At 40.0% G+C, this 18600-nt stretch overlaps 1 protein-coding gene across 2 annotated transcripts in view; it reads left to right on the forward strand.

Annotated features, from left to right (window-relative positions):
- TMEM245 (transmembrane protein 245) overlaps nt 1-18600 on the forward strand; it is a 106472-nt gene extending 87872 nt beyond the window's left edge. Inside the window, exons 17-18 of one of the 2 annotated variants that reach the window (XM_003260335.4) lie at nt 15-209; nt 13278-18600. In XM_003260335.4, the coding sequence (XP_003260383.2) occupies nt 15-209; nt 13278-13323 (241 nt within the window). In that variant the 3' untranslated portion in view covers nt 13324-18600. The remainder of the gene's footprint in view (nt 1-14; nt 210-13277) is intronic. The other variant, XM_030824061.1, reaches the window with a different exon arrangement.

Genomic DNA, 18600 nt, shown 5'->3' on the forward strand with positions numbered 1-18600 from the left:
GCTCTTTATTCCAGAGGTGGCCATCCTTACCTGACAGGCTTGGCAGTGGCCGGTGGAGCATACTACCTAGGCCTGGAAGGAGCAATCATCGGTCCTATTCTTCTCTGCATACTTGTGGTTGCTTCCAATATCTATAGTGCCATGCTAGTGAGTCCCACAAATTCAGTGCCCACGCCAAACCAGACCCCATGGCCTGCTCAGCCTCAGCGGTGAGTTAAAGCAGAATAATCATAAGCTGTGTTTATACATTGAACTGTCCTGTCTCTGTATTTGATAAGTAGCTTCATCCAGACTTGTCAGGATAAAGGTATTTGAGTACCAATGCTGTGATAAAGGTTGCAGAAGACACTAAGTAAATACAAATCGTTGGCAGAGTTTTGGGTTTCATATACCGAGAAAATTTAAAACCTATATTGGGGCTGGGAGCAGTGGCTCACGTCTGTAATCCCAGCACTTTGGGAGGCCAAGGCGGGTGGATCACCTGAGGTCAGGAGTTCGAGACCAGCCTGGCCAACATGGCGAAACCCCATCTCTACTAAAAATACAAAAATTAGCCAGGTGTGGTGGCATCCGCCTGTGATCCCAGCTGCTTGGGAGGCTGAGGCAAAAGAATTGCTTGAATCCAGGAGGTGGAGGCTGCAGTGAGCCCAGATTGTGCCACTGGACTCCAGTCTGGGCAACAGAATGAGACTCTGTCTCAAAAAAAAAAAAAAAAAAAAGACCTATATTGGGTGAGAATTGTTAATGTCATGAAAAGCCAAAAATAAATTTAAAAAATCTAATACCATGTGGGACATGGTGTACCAGACTGAAAGAGACTCAAGAAATGGGACAACCAGGCCAGATGCGGTGGCTCATGCCTGTAATCCCAGCACTTTGGGAGGCCAAAGTGGGCAAATCACCTGAGGTCAGGAGTTTGAGACCAGCCTGGCCAACATGGTAAAACCCCATCTCTACTAAAAATACCCCAAAAATTAGTCAGATGTGGTGGCAGGTGCCTGTAATCCCAGCTACTTGGGAGGCTGAGGCAGGAGAATTGCTTGAACCTGGGAGGCAGAGGTTGCAGTGAGCCAAGATCATGCCATTGGATTCCAGCCTGGGTGACAGAGCGAGACTGTCTCAAAAAAAAAAAAAAAAAAAGAGAAAAAGAAAAAAACGGAAAAGAAATAGGACAACCAAATGCATTGTCTGAGTCTGGGACAGATTTCTGGATTGGGGATGGGAGGAATCTATAAAGAATATTTCTGAAACAATTGGGGAAATTTGAACATGGACCATATGTTAAATAATATATCAATGTTAAATTTGGTTTAACCAATTTAACAATGATACTTCGATAACCAGTGATAACCAATCATAACCAATGATACTTTGGTTCTGTGGAAGAATGTCCTTTAAAGATGACATGTCATGATGCCTGCCACTTATTTGCAAGCAGTTCCACCAAAACCGGGAGAGGGAGAGAGGAAGTGACTGTAGCAAAATGTTAACAATTGGTGAATCTAGATGAAGGACATATGGTTGTTAATTGTACCAGCGTTTCAATTTTGTGTAGGTTATACATTTTTAAAATACAAAGCTGGGAAAAAATTATTTGGGACACCAATATAGAGTTGCAACGTGTTATTTTGTAAGTACAGATATTAAAATAACAATTGCTGTTATCTGCTGTCACCAGCAGTTCATAAAATATAATGTTTGAAAATTTTTCCCAATTGTCTTATAATTTTCTTAAATTTCTTCAGGTATAATTTATATATGGTGAAATGTACATCTAAATAGCCAAATGTACCTCTAAATAGACAGGTTGATTTTTTCATATACTCACACCCATGTAACCATTACCCGTACCAAGATATAGAATATTTTCTCAGTCAGACCCCACTGCCTGCTGATACTCTAACCATAGTCACTTTTCATTAGTTTTGCCTGTTTTTGAACTTCATAGAAAAGAAATCATATAGTAGGTACATACTCTTGAGTCAGTCCTCTTTGCTCAACAGTGTATCTGTGTGATTGATTCATGTTGTTGGATGTTTTTCTCTGTTCATGTTTCATTCTTGCATTGTTGTCTAATCTTCCATTACATGAATATATTACAATCTCATTTAATCATTGTAGGACTAATAGATATTTGGGCAGTTTGCAGTTTATGTCTGTTATAATCCAAGATGCTTTGAACTTTCTTTTTTCAAAAAATTTCTTATTTTGCCATGAACGTTTTTTTACATCTTTTGGTGGACATGTGCACAGTACTTACCGTAGTTGGACATATACCTAAAAGTGGAATGTCTCGTTTTACATCTGGTTTTAAGTTTATTAGGTGGATACTTAAAAACAGTTTTCTATGTTGTGTGCCAGAAATTACATTTTAACAACAAAAAATGACAGTCTCAGAATAAAAAGTAAAAGATTTTTAACTTTCCAGAAACTGTATGGCATTCTCCTTGTTATCTGCAAATGGAAAACACTAGTTTTCCTGCCATTGGATATTCTCGTATAATCAAGGAGTCACTGATAAGTTGGTTCTGACAATGCATTTAATGAAAATATTTTATACTTTTATGTAAAATTCTTCAACAAGATGATTCTGCTTAATTTTGTTTTTAATGTTATATTTTGTGAAGAGAGACATGGTCCTTTAACTCAGAACAAATGCAGTAAAGTCTCTGAGTTAGAGCTGGTTAGGGGGCCATTTTAGCCAATGCGTGATCCTTAGTTGATAGCAGGGGAAAATCAGTTTTTCCAAAAGAATAAAAGGAGAGGTGCTTTGGTGATTTTGACAAGGGCCTTCCCAGTTTTGTGGTAGTGACACTATGGTATCCTTTTCTGCCTTTCCCTTTTAAAGACAAGTGCTCAGATACCTGAGAAGCCAGTGGTGCTCGAAAGCAACAGAATGCACTTGCTAACTTGAGGCTGTGTTCCATGGGCTCACCAAACACAAAGAAAAAAGATAATTGATCAATATTTTGCTGTTATTTTGAGAAAAACTTAATGATTTCAAGTTACTAAAGCAAGAGTTAGTATTTAAGGCAAAATGAAAGCAACTTAAATGAATTCTTTTAGAAGTAATAAACCTTTTTAACCCTTTCTCCTTCTAAAAGTACAAAATGCTTATGTGGTATGGTGGAGTAGAAAAAGATAATGTGAGGACCCACATAGCCTTTGTCTTTCAAAGTTACTCATGCATGTAGTTTAAAGAGTGAAATTTCTACAAAACTCAGTGAAAAATAAGGACTTTGCCTTCTCCCTCTTCTTCCTTTTTCTAAGAGGAACCACTTTTTGACCCTATATTATTTTGATATTTACCTCCATATCTTGAAATGACATGTTTATTTCTGATGTGGTCATGTATAGGCATCATCTAATAACTTCCCACTTGGAAGGTTAGAAGTTAGCTTTCACTACCCATTCCCCCAAAACAAACGGTGATACTGGTTAGATCAGTATTCAGGTTTTACATTATTATGACTTTAAATTATATTCATATTTGAGCCTTGTCATATATTCTAATATTTCTTTACCCATACGACTTTTGCTTTCTCTTGAGTTAATAAAGATACTGGTTTTTGTTTGCTTTGCTTTCCATGTACTTGTAACTAATCCCATCTCAAGCTCTGCACCAGGCACTCACCTCTCCACTTAGTATGTTCAGTTGCACCAGGCATAACTGGTCGTCTGAAGAAGACTCTCCTAAGGGCCCTGGTCTGCTCCAGTGGAGTGCTGTCCTTTTGGCTTGCTGTTCAGCTGTCACCTTGGGTATTCCCTCAACTCTCCCTTGCATTGGAATCCTTATTTCTTATACCCTATATAATTTTCTTTCTTGATTTATTCCTTTTTGATGGAGCACATCCTCTTATAGATTTTCGGGAAAATATGCATAGGAGGTAAATTTTGAGGGATGATGCGTGTCTGAAAAAGCTTTTCCTAATGTCAAACTTAATCTGATAGCTTTCCTATGTAGAGAATTCTATGCTTGAAATTTTTTCTTTAACATTTCTGGCCGGGCGCGGTGGCTCACGCTTGTAATCCCAGCACTTTGGGAGGCCGAGGCGGGCGGATCACGAGGTCAGGAGATCGAGACCACGGTGAAACCCCGTCTCTACTAAAAATACAAAAAAGTAGCCGGGCGTGGGGGCGGGCGCCTGTAGTCCCAGCTACTCGGAGAGGCTGAGGCAGGAGAATGGCGTGAACCCGGGATGCGGAGCTTGCAGTGAGCCGAGATCGGGCCACTGCACTCCAGCCTGGGCGACAGAGCGAGACTCTGTCTCAAAAAAAAAACAAACAAAAAAAAACATTTCTTTATTTCTTCATTGTTTTCTAGATTCCAGGATTGTTGTTAAAAGTCTGAAGCAATTTTTATTATCAATTCTTGTTAATTTAACTGTTTGAAGACATATAAGATCTTTTTGTTTACCTACGTTTTTTCTCCTGATGGGCACTTGCTAAGACCTTTAAAAGTGAAAACGTGTGTTCTGGTGTTCTGACATTTTTCTTGAGTTGTTTCATGATTTCCTTTTCTTCTTTCAGAAATTTATTTTATTTTGACTTTGACCCTCATGGACTGGGCATTTCACATTTTAAATCCTTTCTCTCTTTTTTCACTTGTGTCTTTTTGGCTCCATTTTCTGGGTGATTTCTTCAACTTTATCTTGTAGCTTTACTATAGAGGTTTCCATTTCTACTTGCACATTTTTTTCAGTTTCCTTTATTGAGGTATTATTTCCTTAGAGTAAAATGTAGCTTTTTAGCATACAGGTTTATATTTTGTATGACAGGTAACAAATTGCACATGTTTAGCAGCTTAACGTACATTTACGATACAGCTTCTGTGGGTCAGGAGTTCAGGCAAAACTTGGTTGGGTCCTCTGCTTAGGACCTGAAAATCTGCAGTCAGAGTTGGGGTTTCATCTGTGGATTGGGGTTCTCTTTCAAGCGGTCCTGTTGTTAGCATAATTCATTTCCTTGTAGTTGTATAACTGAGGCTCATGGCTCCTAGAGGCTGCCTCTCTTCATAGGCAGCTGGTAATCTGGGTTTTTGCTTCTTTAGGCCAGCAGGAGAGTATTTTTCTAACTTCGATCTCTGACCCCTAGACTTTTTAAAAGAAGAGCTCACCTGATTAGATCCAGCCCACCCAACATGATCTCTCTCTTTTTTTCTAAGTCAGCTAATGAGGGACATTTATTACATCTATAAAATCCATCCACCTTTGCCATACATGTTGAGCATCCCAAATCCCAAATCGGAAACTCACCAGAATCAGAAATTTTTTTAATGCAAACATGATGCTCAAAGAAAGTGTTCGTTGGAGCATTTTGGATTTTTTTTTTTTTTTTGAGACGGAGTCTCATTCTGTCACCCAGGCTGGTGTGCAGTGGCATGATCTCAGCTCACTGCAACCTTTGCCTCCCAGATTCAAATGATTCTCCCACCTCAGCTTCCCGAGTAGTGGGGACTACAGGTAGGTACATGCCACTACACCCGGCTAATTTTTGTATTTTTAGTAGAGACCAGGTTTCACCATGTTTGCCAGGCTGGTCTCGAACTCCTGACCTCAGGTGATCTGCCCTCCTCAGCCTCCCAAAGTGCTGGGATTACAGGCATGAGCCACTGCGCCTGGCCAGCATTTTGGATTTTGGATTCTTGGATTTGGGGTTAGTATAATGTAAATATTCCAAGATGCAAAAAAGATGTGAATCACTTCTGGTCCCAAGCATTTCAGATGAAGGACACTAACCTTTATTAACAGAACCACAATATCAGGTATTGAAGGTGTTTGGCTGTTGGCTCATGTTAAGAATGAGACATGGCCGGGCGCGGTGGGTCACGCCTGTAATCCCAGCACTTTGGGAGGCTGAGGTGGGTGGATCACCTGAGGTCAGGAGTTCAAGACCAGCCTGGCCAACATGGTAAAACCCCGTCTCTACTACAAATACAAAAATTAGTCAGGCATGGTGGCATAAGCCTGTAATCCCAGCTACTCGGGAGACTGAGGCAGGAGAATCACTTGAACCCGGGAGGTGGACGTTGCAGTGAGCAGAGATTGCACTACTGCGCATTGCACCACTGCACTGCAGCCTGGGCAACAGAGTGAGACTCTGTCTCAAAAAAAAAAAAAAAAAAAAAAAAAGAGTGAGACACTCAGAAACTGTGGTGGATTATGATATGTGTTACCGTAATATGATGTGGCAGGGCCACTGCTTTGTCCAGCCCTTAATGTCAGTGATTTTGGTCCCCTTTTTGGGCTTGTATATTCCTCAAAGAAAGAGCTTCTAATCTCCTGGCTAGAGACTAAAAGCCCGGCTGCCAGCCTCCTGGGAGCCAGGAGGAGGAAAGGGTCTGGACAGCCTTCAAGATGTAAACATCCACTTAATCTCCCAGTGTTGGGATGGATGCCCACCCTCATTTCTGCCTGTTGTGCACTAGTTCAGAGACTTTTTGTTTTACCTTCTCTAGAGGGGAAAATACCTCTAGTTTTCTGCCAAGGAGGGGAGAGGGTGGAGTCAGCTGCTTGGCTGGGGTGGGAGGTGGGGTGAGGATATCAGAGGGTGTTGTCTTACTGCTCTTTAAGGAAACTGTAAAGCAGTCCTGTGTTTACCCCCATCTCCGACCCTACTTCCGGAGTTACTTGATGTCACCAGTTCCTAAGCCTTATGGGGGATTTCGCTGAATAAATCATAATGTTTCCTGGCCTTTCTCACCACTGGTTTAAGATTCAGCTTTTTAGGGTCTTGTGTTAGTCTGTTTTTCATTGCTATAAAGGAATTCCTGAGGCTAGATTATTTATATAAAGAAAAGAGGTTTATTTTGGCTCACGGCTCTTCAGACTCTACAAGAAGTATACTGCCAGCACCTGCTTCTGGTGAGGCCCCAGGAAACTTCCAATCATGGTAGAAGGAAAAGGGGGAGCAGGTGGGTCACATGGAGAGAGAGGAAGCAAGAGATGGCAGACTCTTCTAAACAAACTACTCTCACCTGAAGGAATAGAGAAAAAACTCATTTATCATTGTTGGGGAGGGCACCAAACCATTCATGAGGGATCTGCTGCCGTGGCCCAAACACCTCCCACTAGGCCTCACCTTCAACATTAGGGATCACATTTTAACATGAGATTTGCAGGGGACGGACAGCCAAGCTCTATCACGTATGTCAGGTCATAGCAGTCCCACCCACTTTATACCTTCTTAGAATTTGTTGCTGTTGCCTGTTCTTTTTTTTTTTTTTTTTTTTTTCTTTCATGGCCTTTGCTGTCTGAGGTGCAGCCACACTGGCTTTCCATCAAGCCTCAGATACACCAGGTGCCATTGAAACTCTGGGCCTTTGTGCACGCTGCTTTCTCTATCTGGATAATCCTCCATCTGGATAATCCCCCATCTTTCCTTCTTAACGAACTCCTAACTATTCAGATCTCAGTTCAAATGTCAGTTCATCAGAGAAGCGTTTCCTACCCCCAAGATTAGGTTATGGCCTCCGTGCCAGTTTAATGTGTTTATAGTTTGCACCTTGTACTTTTTTTTTTTGTAGTGCTGTTTTCATTTATACACTTGATTATTTTTCTCTCTCCCCCATCCCAACTTGACTATAGTTGCTGTTACTCCCAGGACCAAGTCTATTTTAATTACTGATGTCAACCTCTGTCAACAGTATTTTGTACTCAGAATGCTCAGTTCGTAGTGGAAGGAATGAATGGGCTGTGAGGGAGTAGTATCTACAGAAGCATGAGCTCTGAAAGGGCTTGGCTTTTTCTAGGAATTTGTATATTGTTACAGTGTGACAATAGAGGATAGACGATTGCGTTTTATTAAGCAGACATACCTCTTAATTCCACACTGCAAATAAACTTGTTAGACTACTATCTTCACACAGATGAATGCCCATTCTCCTAAGGAAAGATTGTAGGAAGGAAGACCTTCTCTGATGCTCACTGTTGATAGTGAGAATGTAGTGGATACAGCACAGCTTTGGGCTCCCAACTATTTTGGCCTCTACTGAATAATCAGAACCTTTCACTTCCTCTGTTCTCTATTAATAGTGGGCTTGTTTAGAGAGATGGGATATATAGGGAAAGGCAAAAACACCCCTGTAATCATGCATACTTTCTTGATTTTTGGACAGGATAATCAGACTTGCTTTGATAGACTTCTTTCACTTCTACTAAAAATTGGGCAGCAGTCTCTGAATATTAAAGCCCAGAAAATCCTGTAAGGCATATATCCCAGGTGCTCTTCCGGGGATGCTATTCTCCATATTGTAGTTTTCCTTTGCCTTCTGTTACACCTTGACAGGAAGGTGACAACTGGAATGTGGTTCTTTAGGAACTCAGCTTTATCTTTCTCTAGGGAAGATTTAGTGACTTGTGGCTGTTTTTGTACACGCTTTCTTAACCTGAGGTTTATATCTTTCATAATTAAATACCCAAAGTGCAATCAAAAATGAGTATCCACTGGGCACAGTGGCTCATGCCTGTAATCCCAGCACTTTGGTAGGCCAAAGCAGGAGATCGTTTGAGTCCAGGAGTTTGAGGCCAGCCTGAGCAGCATGGTGAAACCCCATCTCTGGGTCTCTGCAAAATGAGGTTTAAAGATACTCCCCATAAACCATCCCCACTTCTGCAGATCTTTATGCTAACCCTAAGAATTTCAGTTGGGGTGCACTCGCTGTCATTTCACTTTAGAAGATTGAGAAAAGAGAGTAAACGGGCTGGGAAGGGAGTACATTTGATTTACTTTCTGTTACTTGAAAATTTCCTGAATCTGCTCATCCTCTTTACTCCCAGTGGTGTGACCCACTGCCAGGATTTCTTCAGCAGCCTCTTTACTGGTTCCTGCCTCCAGTCTGGCCCCCCTCTAGTCTGTTCTTCATAGTACAGCTTCTCTGATTTTTCTGAAACATAAATATTCTACTCTGTTGCTGCTTAAAATTCCCACAGCGGCTTCCCATGGCCTTCAAGATAAAGCTGACACATTAGTTTGCCCTGTCAGACTTCTCGTGCCTTTTTTCTCTCTACTTCTCCGGATTCGTCTCTGTGCTGTGTGCCTTGCATTTTATTTTTCAGCCGTATTGAACTTGTTTTAGTTACCAGAAGGCAGTGTCATCTTTGCAGTATTGTCCTCTCTGTAAAGAACACCACTTCCCTCCTAGCCAAGTCCAGTATCATGGTGTATACTCAAACTACCCTTTTTGTGAGAAACATTACTGAAACTCTGAGCTAGGTGTAAGAAGTCCTTGCTGTGTCCCTGTGGTATCTTATACTTCTGTTGGAACTTAATACGCGTTTTATAGATGTGTGTTTAATTCATTGTTTTTTCCCATCAGTTGGTAAGCTTTTTGAAGGTGGGAGCTGTATCTAACTTTACCACTGTTTTACCACTCCTAACATGGTGCTTGGCGCATAGTAAGTGCTAGGTGAAGATTTGGTGTATTTGTGGATTAGTGAAACCAAAAACAGAATACATCCTTGAGGCTGATAAAAGAGGATGGGACATAGTAAACGCTAGCCTTAGAACTTTATTCCAAATTTGTTGGAAGGGAGGGGGTATGTATAATAGTGGTTGCATGTACTCTGTCACAGGATTGTATGCTGGTGCCAGTGTAGGAAATACACACTCAGTGCTGGGGAGCCAGCTAAGTAAGTTAAATTAGTCAGTTATAACTTTCAGGCATCCATGACTTATTCTGCATGTCTAGGAGGCTGGAAGTCAATAAGTCTTGAGTTGTTAAATCATAAAAGATTTAAACATTTACATGGAGGGAAGAGGGTAGGGAGTGAAATGAATTTGTAAAGATCTCATTGAAAGTTTGGGGCAAGCAGATCCCAAAATATTTTCAAAGAGCAAGGAATAGTGAGAGACTACACTGCACAATCCCTGTTGCTCTGAAAGGAGGTATAAAATGTTCACAGTCATCTAGTCCCCCAGTCACATGTGGTCCCATTCTGCATTGCTTATTCTTTTTTTTTTTTGTCTCACTCTGTCGCCCAGGCTGGAGTGCAGTGGCGCGATCTCGGCTCACTGCAAGCTCCGCCTCCCAGGTTCAGGCCATTCTCCTGCCTCAGCCTCCCGAGTAGCTGGGACTACAGGCACCCGCGACCACGCCCAGCTAATTTTTTTGTATTTTTAGTGGAGACGGGGTTTCACCATGTTAGCCAGGATGGTCTCGATCTCCTGACCTCATGATCCACCCGCCTCGGCCTCCCAAAGTGCTGGGATTACAGGCATGAGCCACCGTGCCTGGCCACATTGCCTATTCTTAGATGAGAAATTCTATATTGTGATTCCTTGCAGCATAATAATCCTTATAATTTGAGAAAGAATACTGTATTTAGATGGTTCAAGTAGGATGTTAAACATTTTCAGAAAATAGTGTCAATGCAGTATTTATTTCTCTAATGTAGAGAGTTATCGTTTTATGAGCTTTACTTATTAGTTAGAGCTGTACCTCTGGAATAAGCCAAAAACCAAATAATTTCTGCATCTCTAGACTATAGATACTGTTTTCCTGGAGATAATTAGAGGTTTGTTAAAGATCAGTGTTACTTCAGTAAGGTTCTATAGACACACACACACCTCCCCCTCCATCGATCACCCTGACACCCTACATACCTAGAGAGAACATTGAGATGAAAGACCCTTAGTAACTGATTTTTAAGCTTGCTTCAGGTTGTTGGTTTTCTTTGTTTTGTTTGTGTGTTTTCCTGAGTCCTTTTGGAGACTTTCTTGGCCTGGAGACAAAATTGAATAGTAGGTAGGAATTTCAAGGTTACAGCTAAGCTTACTTGTCAACAGAGAGCAGTGACTAGGCTAACCATAGCCTTAATCTTATTTAATGTGTCTTTGCCCTGAGGCAGAAATCTTCATTCATAATTTAGAGGAAATGAATAGTTAATAGATATAAAATTACAGGTATCTGAGAAATTTGAAAAGATGTCAAAGAACCCTGTTGGGTATTAGAAAATGCTTTGTAGTATTAGCCAGTTTTTGACTATTGCTTGCAAAGATTTTCCAGGGCTTTTCAGAATTAAGTGCTACCTGAAATTCATATTGTCTGAGACAGCAGCCAGCTTGGCCTGTAGACAAATGTAAAAACACAAACTTGGGTGAGACTGTGAAAAACAGCTATCTAGAGCTTTAGTTCTCACAGGAGTGTGGCAGTGATTTTTTTCTCCCCAGACAGTTTCTCATGTCTGGAGTCATTTCGATTGTCATTCTAGTTGGATAGAGGCTGGGGATGCTGCAAAACATCTCATAATGTAGAAAAATTTCAAGATTGAGAACCACTGATTTGAGATAGATATAGATAGATAGATATTAATGCATATAAACATACATGTGCGTATACAAATCTTCACTTTTGGACTTGTTTTCAGAATATAAAAGTCTTTAAGGAAGGAAAATTCATTTCAATTATTAGATCAGCCAGCATCTTTAAAAATGATTGGTGTATTCATGTCACACATGAACCCTCTCAAAGCCTCAGGAGCCATAGCCAGGAGACTCACAGTTTTTCAAAGTAGGGCTGTGCTAGTAGAGGCATGCTTCAGAGATCCAGAGGCTTAGGGCACCATCCTTGAAAGAGCCTTGAGATAACTGAACATCCTTAAAGGTAATTTCTTTTCTGTGACATTTTACCTATTCCCCTCTTGACACTGAAGTACTTTCCTCATTGATTGCTGCAAGGTTAGTCTCTAATTGATCTCTGCCTTGCCTATGGGCCTCCTAAATATTTGTATGAATTGAGAGTCAGGAGAGAAAAGGAGTAAGGGAGGGGGCATGATTGTGGAATTACATTTGAAGTTCAGATTGTTTGTTTTATGAGTTTTTAGGTGATTGTACTTAATAAAAGCTTTTTGTTATCTTTAGTTTCTACTACTGTGAGCTGTTCCTCAGGTTTTGGAACACTTACTTTATATTGTACTTCAATTTATTCCTCTTTCCCTTCTTCCCTCCGTTGCTTGTTTTTTTTTGGGGGTGGGGGGGTGGTGGTGGTGGTGCAGGGTCTCATTTTGTTGCCCAGGCTGGCCTGGAGTGGCATGACCTAGGCTTACTGCAGCCTCAGCCTCTTGGGCTCAGGTGATCCTCCCACCTTAGCCTCCCAAAAGTATAAAAATTAGCTGGGTGTGGTGTTATGTTCCCTGTAGTACCAGCTACTCAGGAGGCTGAGGTGGGAGGATGGCTTGAGCCTGGGAGGCAGAGGTTGCAGTGAGCCGAGATAGCGCAGCAGTATACTCCAGCCTGGGCAACAGAGTGAGACCTTGTCTCAAAAAAACAAAACAAAACAACAACAACAAAAAACTGTAAAGTCAAATATTTTTCTGTATTTCTAATATGTGGACTTATTGTAAAGGAGCAATATAACTTCTGTCTAAAAGGATGGTAATAGACTGTGCTTTGTATCTGCATCACTGTTGCATAAACATCTGGTCCCAGCCTCTCTTCATCCTGATGTACTGCCAGCCTTGGTGTGAGGCATTTTTGTCTAATATGGGTGCTTGAGCTCATGTTCATTGATAAATTCTGACCTGGCCATTTGGCTGCCAGCACAGATGTAAATTTAACCAGGTGATTTATTTCAGCTCAGACATGTAAATTATGTAGCAAAAGCAAAGCTAGCTACTACAGTCCTGAGATAGACACTTCATGTGTGCAGCAGCCAGGCACCATGCTCAGCCACCTTCATCCAGCCCAGATATTACCCACCAATAACATCGTTCGCTTAGCTTGTTTAATGTGGGTCAGAAACAGTTCAAGTACAAGGTCACCTGATGAAAAGACCTAACCCATTTCTCCTGCACTGAACCACATCCCTTAGAGCTTGGACTCTCTGTTGGATTACGATTTCTATTTTGTAATAAAATGTATCCACTTAGCATTTAATCTTTGGTCTCTTAGTGGTTTTTCCTCTTTAACATCAATCATCATATCCACTTCCAGCCAGTAACAAGGTGGAAGAGCTGAAGAAGATTGCTCTTCTCTTTTAAGGAACTGCCCAGAAGTTGCACAACACTTCTACTTAAATCTCATTAACCAAAGCGTAGGCACGTGGTCATGTGTAGTTTCAAGGGAGTCTGGGGAAATAGTCCTTTGGACAATGGATCCAGCAAAAAATGGAGTTCTTGTTAATGAGAATGAGCAACAACTAGCAGACTTTGAAACAATACTCAATGAAAATCTTAAGAAAAAATAGTGACTATATAATCTCATTAGGGCTCCAAAAGATTGTAAAAATAGGATACTGTTTTATGGTAATCAACTAATCATTCCATCTTTTTTTCTTTTAGGACTTTCCGTGACATTTCTGAAGATCTGAAATCTTCAGTAGGTTGACGTTGTTTCCTCTGCAGTGATTTTTCTAGGAAGTTCAAATTTGACAGTGAGTTCAGCTCAGCTGTGGCCTTCTGCCCTTTCAGCTGTGCCTAGCAAGCAGAACCCAGGAAAGAAGCAGAAGCCTCCTGGCCTTACATACAGAATGCCTGGACAAGAGAGAACTTGCTGCGGGCTGCTTTGTATTTTAAAACATAGCTTGAGAGTTCAGAGTTGGTGGTTTGCTCACTTAACTGTTGTTAAGATGGCTTGAAAAGTTTCATTTTATACACTGGTGCCCTGGCTTGAAATTTTTCCACTTTGGTTATCTATATTACTATATTATATATTTATAAAGTTATTTTAAGAACTCTAAACTACCTGCTGTTAAAAGAATAGATGGTGTAATTTTTTCCTGGTTTAAGAAATCTATTGTTAAACTTTTCTAAGACAGTCACTTTTCAAGGAACAGGGCTTTCACTTTTGAGTGTGTAGTCGAGTGAGCAGGAAAAATGAATCTTCTACCCTTCTCCCACAATGTATTATACGCTCTTTAAGAAATAATAAATCATAAGTGTAAGGGTGGGGTGGCTTATTTGATGTTCAGTTTTATATTGTAACCCTGGGAGATACAAAGACTGAAGCTCTTCCTCTTCTTCCTTTTCTCTTCACGCTGCTTTACACTATTGCCAAATTATAAAACTTGGCTGACCACGTTGAAGTGAAATACTTATTAAGCTGCTATGAATGGTAACAGTATGATAAAATTCATGCTGTTATTAGGTTTTCTCCTTCCAGGTGTTTGAAGTGAAAAATCTCAGGTGTAGCAATACTCTGATTTGTTAAATGTATCCGTTTCATTATTTGGAACTCTGCCAATAAGTTTTCAGCAGAATTTTATATTTATGTAGTATTTTCCCATCTCTTAGCACAGTGCCTTGCACATGACTCTAAATGAATGCTTGTTGAATTGAATTGCAACTTTAAAAATATCTCAGATATTGCAATAACCAGCATAGTGCTTTACATTTTACAAAGTCATCTTGCACGTACTATTTCACAAGTACATCACATCAGCTTTCATATAGCTTTATATTATTTTACATCAGTTTTACACTGATGGAGAAGCTAAGGTTCAGAAAAGTGACCAACTCAAAGTCGTAAAGTTTAGTAGGATTTGGCCTCAGATCTTTGACTCCGTTGTCTGCAGATTCTGCTGTATTAGTGTTCCTTCTAAATATTGTATGCAGTTTTCCCAGTGTTAAGAGATCGGTGTTGCTATCCATTTGTTGTGAATGAAGACTTGTCCTATAGTATATGACAGGGCTGAGAGTGGACTGTAGTTCTTAGCTGAACCCTTTCTACTGTTTAAAACAATCATCAGGCCTATCCTCTGCTCCCAGGGGAATGTGGAAGAGAAAAGAGTTCTTGGCCAGGCTATAGGTGGTGGCTCACATCTGTAATCCCAGCACTTTGGAAGGCCAAGGCGGGTGGATTGCTTGAGCCCAGGGATTTGAGATCAGCCTAGGCAACATGGCAAAACCCCATCTCTACAAAAAATAAAAAAAAAAAATTAGCTGGGCATGGTGGTGTGCCTATAGTCCGAGCTACTTAGGAGGCTGATGTATGAGGATCACCTGAGTCCAGGAGGTCGAGGCTGCAGTGAGCCAAGATGGCGCCACTGCACTCCAGCCTGGGTGTGAGAGAGTGAGACACTGTCCCAAGGAAAAAAAAAAAGTGTGGGGGGTAGTTCTTAAGTGTTGAAGATTTCCTTTTTGGAAAGTATTTAAAGGTAGAAATATTAATAATTTTTCCTAAAACATCTCCCTAAGAAGTCACTGATAATTATAATTAGTTTAAATTTATTCTTACACTGCTTAAGAAAAATTTCATTTAGAAAAGGCTACCATGAGATCTTCTGACTGTTTGTATGGAGTAGACTGCATACAGATCTCTTTATTTCTATTATGAATCCTTTAGCGATTATAATCAGCTATTCCACTGAGTATTAGATTTGGTCACTCAGTAACTCATGTTTTTCTTTAGTCAATCATTCATTCATTCACTAAAACATTTCTTGAGAGTTGGCTAAACTCTAGGCTCTGTGCCAGGCACTGTACAGGGTGATGGAGATCACTCATAAGAAGGCCTCTTGCTCTTAGCCAGATCATATGTAATACTAAATTTAAATTTTTTGCATTAAAAGGCTAAAAAATCATTTTTTTAAATTATATACTGGTTGATTTATAGATGTAATTAGCATATATTCATAAGAGACAAATATATACAATGAGTTACTATACATATACAAAGTGATTTTAGCTGTATAAAGTGATATTGCAAAAAACTACAGCTAATGTTTCTTTCTGGGTAATTATTAGCATAAATATCAGGTTCTTAGAGGTCTTTAAGAGAATAGTTTAGAGCTACCAAAATTAGCAGCAGTGATGTAATATCACCCTGATATACCAGGAGCAGAGGTGCCCCAGAGTGCTTCACAGCCATGATCAGGAAACTTGAACTGCCCCATTGCTACAGCAACAGCATAAGGACTGGGAAGGTCCATTAGCTGGGGAGGTCTTGGAACTGTCCGAGCCAGAAAGAAGCATTCCAGCATGATTCCTCAGATGCAGTGAGGAAGGTTTACAGAATTTTCACAGTGCAACAGAGATCAAGTGGTATGAAAAGGTAGGAGTTTTAAGCTCAAGTCTCAAAGATAACCTACCTTTACATTCTCAGTCAGAATTTAATCCAGAAAGAGGAAGTTTCTTCAGGAACAGACCATACGTTGATGAAGTAGAAGTCACTTCAGTAAAAACCGAGTACAGAACTTGGTCATAATATCTTGCATTTTATAGATTTATTAAAGATTAGTTTCAAGTTCACATTCACTATTCAGTTGTAAACCGAATGGATGGGAGGGGAGAAAATAAAAGCTCTCCGCACAGGTATGCTCCTCTCTTTTCTGAGAGAGAAGGCATGGGATTTTCAGCATAAATTCCATGTTATGTGAGTGCTGTTTGAGTTCTGAAGTTCCTATCAATATCTGTTCCTGCTAGTGATCTCTGTAAGACCCCCTTACATGCTGGTCTTAGTTATTGTTAAAATTGCAAGGTTTCTTCACACCCTCTTTGATAAGAAGTGGTTAGCTGGCAGAGCTTTCCCTTGACTTCTGAGACTAGTATGGGTTGATCCATGACAGTGGGAAGAAATCCAACATGTTACATGGAAACCTTGTATGTAAACAAACTCTGTAGCCTTTGAAACTGGAGCTGCTTTTTACAGTTAAAGGACTACTAAATGGCTTGCAGATGAGATCTTCTGGCTCACCTTGATTTTCACATGAACCCAGTGTGACCTATCTGGATTTCCTAGGACCTGTAGTTTCCATTTGGGTTATATTAGTGCCTCAGGATGTGTCACTACTGCTCAAGAAATACTGAGAAATTCAGGCTGTGAGGGGTTAGATTAGAGGAAAGTAATTTAGGTGAGCTATCCAGAGCTTTCAACTTCAGGGTTTATAGGAAAAAAACCAAAAAAATCGTTAGGACTTCTCATACTCTAGCTCTGACCTTGCAGTCTCCTCTGAGGGGCCTCCTAACACCCTTAAAATAATATTACAGTAGGACTTTGAGTGTGCATTTCACAGTGGAAATAGCCTCTGGCTAGCATTACTTCCAAATGCTAGTTCCAGCTAAAAACAAATACTTTTTATTAGTTTCTTGTCTTTCAACATTCTGCCATCAAAATATATTCATTTTATTAACTTACTGATTATTGGGAACCTGCAAAAAAACACACATGCTGTCTGCAGCCACTGATTGGTTATTTTTGATATAAGAGAATTATAAATCAAATTGTTCTGTCTACTAGAGTTAGAAATTCTGTGCTAGAATGGGACTTCTAAAATTAGGTGGTCTTGTCACTTTCTAGAGAAAGACACAAATTCATAGGTTTAAGTGGCTTGTCTGACATACACATACAGCCAGTTAGTAACAATTCAGAGTAGAATAGAGTTCTTTTTTTTTCTGTCAGTCCGTTGTTCTACTTCTCTTTCCTTTTCTTCATGGTTGAGCAGCTTTTGGCAAAATGTGTTCCTTATAGCATAGTTCCAAGAGATGTTAATAGATGTAAGAGAAAAAAATGTGTGTGTGTTGGGGGTGGGGGATTGCATGGTCAATTAAAATGAAGGAATGCTGAGTTTGTTTCCTTTCTGTAGGACTTCTAAGAGTTTTGAACATGCTATTACACATTGTGAATTTATAAAAGGGGACAAATACTGTTTGGCCTTAGACTGCACTCCCCTTCTTTATTCCTCAGAGCATCTCAAAGGACTACAGGGTCCTTTGGGAAACATAGCCCTTGATCAAGTTTACAGCTCTTTGAGAAGACATCCCTAATGGAAATACTGAGTGGCAGATCTATTACTGTGGTACCATGTAGTGTGTAATAAATCTTGAAGTCTAGAAAGAAAGTATATTTGCTGTTTAGAGCTATACTTAAGGTATAGAGATTATTTTCCACCTATGATGTGTAAAATCAGTATTGTGTTTAATTTTGCAGGTTTTTCAAGGATCAACTAATGTGCAAATACAGTGGCTATATAGTGATATTACATTTTAATAATGCTTTTGTATGGCACTTTATAGTTTCCAGACACCTTTTGTAACAGCCCTGTGAGACAGACAATATTATCCTTGTTGTACAGATGGGGGGGCCCTGGAGGCTCTGAAAAGGTTTTGGTGATATTCCCCTAAGTTTATACCACAAAATGATGGAGCCAGAATTTAGTTGCAGAACTTCTGACTCCAAGTCCAGAGTTCTTTACTAGACATCTGGTTTCTTACTAGCTTTTTGCTAGCTTTTTATTTTACAGTGAAAAGTATGGAAGCAAATCCTGATCATTTTGGCTTATTATCAAATACCATTTATTTTTTATTGCAGAGACCCAGCAGATGTAACTCTCATTGTAGCCATCCCAAAGAAAACCCTTCTTTGCCCTTTGCAGTGCCACTTATTTAGGTAACTGAAGTGTATTTCCAGTACAATTTGATTTGGAAGTAAGATTTGATATAGAGTTGTAATTGCTTACATAACTCTTTGAAAATGTATCATCCCTGGGTTCTGAGGCGAAGGAGGCAATTCAAAAGTAAAAAAGAATATTCGAATACAATAAATACCCTCTGTTCTCACACAAATGCTGTTTCTTAGCTTTAACTTGCTTTGACAACCTACTAATGTAACTTCTTTGTTAATGTGAAATATTTATATTTTGAAACAAAATTACTAGTGTTGAATGAA

This window comes from Nomascus leucogenys, chromosome 1a (genome assembly GCF_006542625.1).
Source record: "Nomascus leucogenys isolate Asia chromosome 1a, Asia_NLE_v1, whole genome shotgun sequence".
In the NCBI taxonomy this organism is placed as follows: domain Eukaryota; kingdom Metazoa; phylum Chordata; class Mammalia; order Primates; family Hylobatidae; genus Nomascus; species Nomascus leucogenys.